General features: G+C 41.7%; 1 protein-coding gene across 1 annotated transcript; it reads left to right on the forward strand.

Moving 5' to 3' along the window:
• Positions 1-305: 305 nt before the first annotated feature.
• Positions 306-4869, forward strand: SLN (sarcolipin). Its single transcript, XM_031676111.2, has 2 exons — positions 306-400; positions 4256-4869. Exon 2 carries the CDS (start codon positions 4331-4333, stop codon positions 4424-4426), a length of 96 nt encoding a protein of 31 aa, XP_031531971.1. The 5' UTR covers positions 306-400; positions 4256-4330; the 3' UTR covers positions 4427-4869.
• Positions 4870-6815: the final 1946 nt, after the last annotated feature.

The following is a 6815-nucleotide window of genomic DNA, read 5'->3' on the forward strand; positions in this document are numbered from 1 at the left end:
TATCACTCTCGGTTTACGATGCTTTAAACATATGTTAGAGATATTCGTGAAGATGTAAAAGATGAATTTAAAACCTACATCAATTGCACCAAATGTCAACTGGAAAGAAAAGACTTTAAGTCCCTGGGCTGTTCATACAAACTGGCAGCCAACGGAACCGTCTTAGTCAACACATTTCCCCGTCCCCCTAAACACAAATAGCCTCCAACCCTTGGAGGTTGTTCCTTCGAGATGTTTCATCAGTGACATCACAGTGATTGCCACCTCCCTTGGACTACTTTAGGCCCTGCCCAGAGTCCAGGAGTCCAGACAGCCTGGGAGACGAGCAGGAGTTGGAACCCGAGTTGGAGAGAGACAGGAGAAGCCTTCCGCAGCCCAGTGTGTCCTTGACCCTGTTCAGGTAACAGCAGGATCTTTATGCCTGGCGTTCAGTGTGCATATGTGTGCAAGGTGCAAATGAGAAGGGCAGAGGAGTATGTACATTTCTTAATGAGACAAGCAATGCCTATTGTACCGAGTATTTCTTTTTTCACCATTTAACAATTTTTTTCATTTTTAATGGAAGTTTAATTGATGTACATTACATGTTACAGGTGTACAACATACTGATTCATGATTTTAAAGGTTATATTCCATTGGCAGTTATTATAAAATGTTGGCTATTGTACACAGTATTTCTTAAAGTAGAAAGTCAATGTTATTGATTCTTGTTTTCTTTATCTGCACCTCATGGTATGCATTTTCTCCTTTCCTGTTAAAAATTTTTCCCCCCACACATCGTAGAGGAAAGTATGTTTTCCATCTTTTCAAAGTCTCCATTCAAAGAAAGTCAAACAGTTTATTCAGGGATTTTTGTTTCTATTTCACCATACAGCAATCACTTTGGATCACATGGTGTGATCTTGACTTCACGAAAGATTTAAAATGAAGCCAAAATTGTCTTTGTGGATTAACAGCAGAAAAATGGAAGATTTTAGAAGATAGAAGCTAATCTGAGTTTTTGCTTAATTTTGGCATAAATGTGTGTGAAAGGAAAACCTACCCCTTAGAGTTAGCATATGTATTGATTGGGTTGGATTCATCAAACATTCTCACTTGAATTCTGTGTTTTACTAATTTTAAAAAGTATTTAAAACAACAAATATTTAAGTGCAAGAAATAGTAAGAGGTAAATCATAGGAAATAAGTGTGATGGGTAACCTGTCAATTCAGAGACTATCGGAAAAATTCTGGAGACTTGCATAAAACTTACCATTTGAACGATCATTTTAAGTCAACACCTGTATAAATATCACCCAGGTCAAGAAACAGAGCATTGCCAGCACCCCAGGAGTTCATTCGTGATTACGTCCCCTTTTTGCCACACCAGAAGTAATTAGCATCTTGATTGTTGAGATAATCTTACCCATGCTTTTCTTTATAATTTTACCATCTATGTCTGCATTGCTAAACAATATGATTGCGTTTCCTGTTTGAGGCTTTGTAGAAATGGAGTCAGATTCTGTGGGGTTTTTTGTAAGTTCCTCTTTGGCCCAATAATTGTGTTTGTTAGATTCACCCATCTTATTATATACGTATACAATCATGTATTTTCTTTGCCCTATAGCATTCAAATATATGAATATACCACAACTCACGTCCATTCTATCCTTGGTGGACGTATGAGTTGGTTCCAGCTGGGGAATACTGTGAAAGTGTTGCTATGAACATTTTCGTGCATGTGTCCTGGTATATATGTGTTTGAGTTTCTACAGTAGAAGGGAAATAGCTGGATTAAAGGGAATGAGCATTATAAACCTTAATAAAAAATGTCAAATTGTTTTCCCAAAGGTTGAAAATTTACACGAACTTTGTTTAGCCAGGGCAGATATCTGCAGTAATAACACATTGCTGTAATCACTCCTACGGAGCATCCACAACTCCAGCAGCTATTTCCAGTCTGCCAGTTTGAGCTCTGCCTCTCACTTGCTATGTGTCATTACACAAACAGCTTACCCACTCTCTGTAAGTCAGTTTCTCAGCTTGGGAGAGAGAAAAATCACGATAAAACCTGCCTGAGTTGTGAAGGTCACGGAGTTGTGAAGGTCACGTGAACAAAGCTGTGGCAACATTTTCTGAGTATGTTCCCATTGGGCCACTATCCATAATTTCTTTTATTCAAGAGTTTAAGCAAATAAGCAGATTTGGTGGGACAGTTGCTATGCCCTCCCCGAATTAAGTTGCTTTAATCAGTATAAATAGGGTCTCATATTTTTTGCATATCTCTGTATTTCTTCAGAACTTACCCAAACAAATTGTCATTTGGACCAGGATTTAACTTTATTAATAAATTTATAGGGAAGAATCTGCTTTAGATTCTCATTTCTTTGCTTCCAGGCTCCTCACCTGGATCTGTCATCTTCCTGTTCCCCTCTGCTCCTGTTTGCATTCTCGCTACTTCTTTTGTCCTTCATTTTCCTGTTTATTTTCAGCTTCAAGCAAATCTTTATAAAGATTTTCATTGGAAATTTACCATATCCCTCATGCAGAAGGCAAGAATAGAAGTGAGAATTAAAAGGAAAATGAAACATAAATCAATTATCATTGGCCATACTTTAAACCAAGATTCAACAACCTACTGGTGGATACAATCTTATTTGAACTTGTCTATTATGCTGGCAATTACATAATATGAAAAGTGATCATTCAGCTGGTTTATACAATTGGTAATTTGGTCCACTAATAGTAAAACAAATACAGTAATTATAGTTAATAATTCAGTGAGGTTAAATGGTTAAAAATACCATCTTGCGAACAACCCTTCTTGCCCCCTGAACCTCCACCCTTAGCAAATAAACAAAACACTCTTTCCCCCGACTTTTTCACTCCATAGTGGACTTTTGTCCTCAATATCTAGAATTTTATCTTTAAACCTTATACACAGCGCCAGTTATGCCGCATCACTGGAAGTAAGAATCTTATCGACTGCATCGCACACGTTCACAAAGTGTGATTTCTCGCATGTACTGTCTGTGCAAACTCTAAAGATACCACCCTTGCTTTTTGAAGTGTTTACAATATAAGCACATCCTGGACTTGACTAAAAATAGCTGGCACAGGCCCTTGTTGAAATAGAAGTACCCATGAGGTTAACACTTGCTCTTTGGACTGAGTGTCTGTTATGTGAGGGACTTTTGGTTGACCCCAGAGGCTCTGTGCCCAACGCAGGGCTCTTAAGAGGGCAAGCAGCTGCTGAAAGTGCTTCATGCTTGCACAGGGTTAGACGAAGACAGGTCAGCCTGAAATCTGAAAAACTACGGCGCCCTGCTTCTACGTGTAAGTCAAAGCAAGGGCAACATTAAGCCATAACATTTCGTTGTTGTTGTTTCGGTGAACTTGCTTGCTATTACTCCAACTTAGCAAAGCAAGCACAGACACACACACACACAGAAATTGGAGAGAGCAAAATTTAATAGTTTTTATTTTATCAAAGCATCAGGGGGAGGGTGTAGCTCAAAGTGGTGGAGCGCATGCTTAGCATGCATGTGGTCCTCGGTTCAATCCCCAGTACCTCCTCCAAAAAAAAAAGTAAACAAACCTAATACCTCCCCCCTCCAAAAAAACCCAACAAAGCATCAATATAATTATCACAAGAAAATAATCAGGGCTATGTTTGTCTTTTTGACATCAGGCCAAAAAATCCAGGCTCTCTGTGTAAGTCTGGGTTCTTCAGAGGAAAAGAGCCTATGGGGGGCGGGGGTGATGTATGTAATTGGCTCATGGGGTTGTGGAGGCCGGCAAGCTAAGAATCTGCAAGGTGGCTGGAAACCCAGGGAGGAGCAGCTGCTCTAGTCCAAAGACAGTCTGGAGGCCAGAAAGCTGCGGTCGAGGCGCTGGCACAGTGACTCCTCCTGATGCCTCTCTCGGGGGCCTGCACGTGGCCTGTTTTCTTCCCATGTCTTCACATGACTATTATATTTTAATGGAGGTCCTGGGGATTGAACCCAGGGCCTTGTGCATGCTAAGCGTGCGCTCTACCACTTGAGCTATACCCTCCCCCCTTTAATGACCTCATTTCAACTTAATCATCTCTTGAAAGGTCCTATCTCCAAATACAGTCACACTCCAAGATGCTGGGGGTTGAGATTTCAACATATGAATTTGTGGGGGGATCACAATTCAGCCTGTAACAGGTTCCTCTACTACAATGCTCCTATTTCCTTTGAGGAAAGAATGCTCACGGATGTCCTGTGTTTTCTCTGCTGCTTTCTGTCAGGAGGTAAGGACAAACAGGAGGTCTCTGGAGTGCCGTCAGAAGTCTGCCTTCAGTTGTCACTGAGCCCCTCTGAGAATGGAGCGATCCACCCGGGAGCTGTGTCTCAACTTCACCGTTGTCCTGATCACGGTTATCCTCATTTGGCTCCTTGTGAGGTCCTATCAGTACTGAGATGCCACAGCTCCTGGAATTGACTGCAACGCTCCAGAGCTGTCTTCTGTGTGCCCTGAGCTCCCACTCCTGTCATGGGATGCCTTTTTCGGCACCTCACGGCACTTCTGACCTGCACGCACAGCATCTGAGGTGCCGCCAGTGTCAGGATCGATCCTGTGACCTCTAAAGATGCTGCTCTCAAGGGCTGCCAAGTGTTTGCCAGGGAGTGTTAGATTTATCCCCCAACTCTTACTGCAAATGTGTTAGACAAGCCACAAGGGTAAAAGTAAACTGGATTCACGATGCCATAGAATTTTAACAAGCCCCTGATCTGTCTCACCACACATCCCTTCAACCCACACTCAGCAAGCAAACTGTAAATCAACCTGCCAGAAGAGAGAAATGTTAAAGGAAGTCTTTGTCAGCCCCTCTAGCTATCATGTGAATAAAGTAAGTCAACCACAAAAAATGACTTTTAGAATTTATTTTAGCATCCTGCATTTGACCCTTGGCTGGGATTGAAAGTGACAAATGCTACAGTATCTGTGGCATTTGAGATAAGCCAAGATCCTCCAACTGCTGAGGATTTGAAACCAAGTCAATTACGGGTGTCACATTTCAGATGATTCCATCGGTCAATGCTCCTCAAACTTTCCCTCTGAAGTAGTCCCAAAGGGAGAAGGAAAATAAATCCATTTCATGAGGACGTCTGAAGCACAACCCGAACTGTCCACTAAAAGCACAACGTTTCTTTGAAGTCTTGTGTTTGACCATTAAGATTCATAAAAGAATGTATATTTTACTCTGTAATATTTCCATGTTAGCGTTCATATAAATATTTAAAGTTATTTGTCACCAAGTAAAACTAGAACATGAGTCATGACCCCAAGAGAAACATGTTCCAGTTTGGTTATTGTCACCATGCAAATCGGGCCAGTCGTTACTCAGTTACATTTTTAACAAGGAGGGAATAGAAAATATAACATGTATGTTTAAAAAGGAGCCATGAAATAGACATTTCTTAAACATGTCGCTTGCACATCCCGTACTAGACGAATCCATTCGATCTTTTGCTGATCCTGACATAATCGTAGAGAAAGGAACTGTTAAGCCTCGTTTTTCATAGCACCCTTCATAGAGGCATTGCCCGCTGAAATTAGCCTGTCGCTGAGGCATTGCCTACTTGGCATTGTGACACCTGGCTGCGCAGTTTATATACTCAGGGGTGATTTTTCAAAACACTTATCCTGGGTCCTCCTTGGACTGATTAAACAAAAAAAAAAAAAAATAGGGGGGAGAGCCCAAGAATCTGCATTTTTTCCAAAAGTCTTTTTGATAATTATATTGTGAGAATCAAACTTTGACCTGATTGTGAATCACCAGGAGCTCCCTTTTAAATGCAGGTTCTAATTCAGTTCAAATTCTGATTCAGTCTGAGTTGGAGCCTGAGATCTTGCATTTTAAACAAGCTCCTAAGTGGTGCCAACACTATGGTCCATGGTCTCTGCATACTTAGCACATTAGAATCACCTGGAATCTTTAGACAATGACCCATGAATGAGCCCTATTTCCAGAAGTTGCCAATTGTTCTGGGATTGAATCTGAGCATTATTCATTTTTGGAAGGACTCCAGGTGATTCTAATGTGTAGCCAAGATTAAGTACCCTGGTATAGTTAAAGGAACAAAGGTCATTATTTTGATGGACTTCCACCAAATTTGGGGACTAGCAGCGTATGGTCCTTGATGTCCTGTTCCTAATGTCAGAGTTGGGCTACACATATGGGTGTGCAATTGCTAACGATTTAGTGTGCAGCATGCCTGCCATGGTCATATGGCTCCAGGGCCCTTTGGTAGCGGGTTACTAGTCTTTTCAGTGGTTTGAGAGGGTGTGTGTGTGTGGTGGTGGAGAGGGGGATGGACAAAATAAGTGACAATGTTCCCTTCACCTAAGTCTGAGTCTTGGTGCCAACATTTATGCCAGGTAGCATTTACTGAATCTACTGCATGTGAAGCCTCGTACTAGGCACTTTCCATACATTATGCCATTTCGCCTACGTGGGAACTGAGGATCGTAGACTTCACTAACCAGATGTGAGTAAGCAGATGTACGCTTGGATGACAAACTATCGCCTTAGTTTCCGTCAGGGACTGCACGCAAACCATGCTTCACTGTAGCTCTCCAAAGCATCTGACTGCACGTCTTTATCCTCACATTCTTCAGCATCCTGGAACACCAGCCTGATTAGATAAAGAGAGCAGCTGTGATTCTCTGCGCAGTTTCTCTTTGCTCGTCATTCCTCACCTGCTTTTCTCTCTCTGACTTCCTAAGATTGGATCTACTGATAGGACCCAGTTGCAGACCACATTTTGGGTCGTTTTTGTGGAGGCAGGACAACCATTAGCTGG

The sequence above is a fragment of the Vicugna pacos genome, chromosome 33 (genome assembly GCF_048564905.1).
Source record: "Vicugna pacos chromosome 33, VicPac4, whole genome shotgun sequence".
Lineage (NCBI taxonomy): Eukaryota > Metazoa > Chordata > Mammalia > Artiodactyla > Camelidae > Vicugna > Vicugna pacos.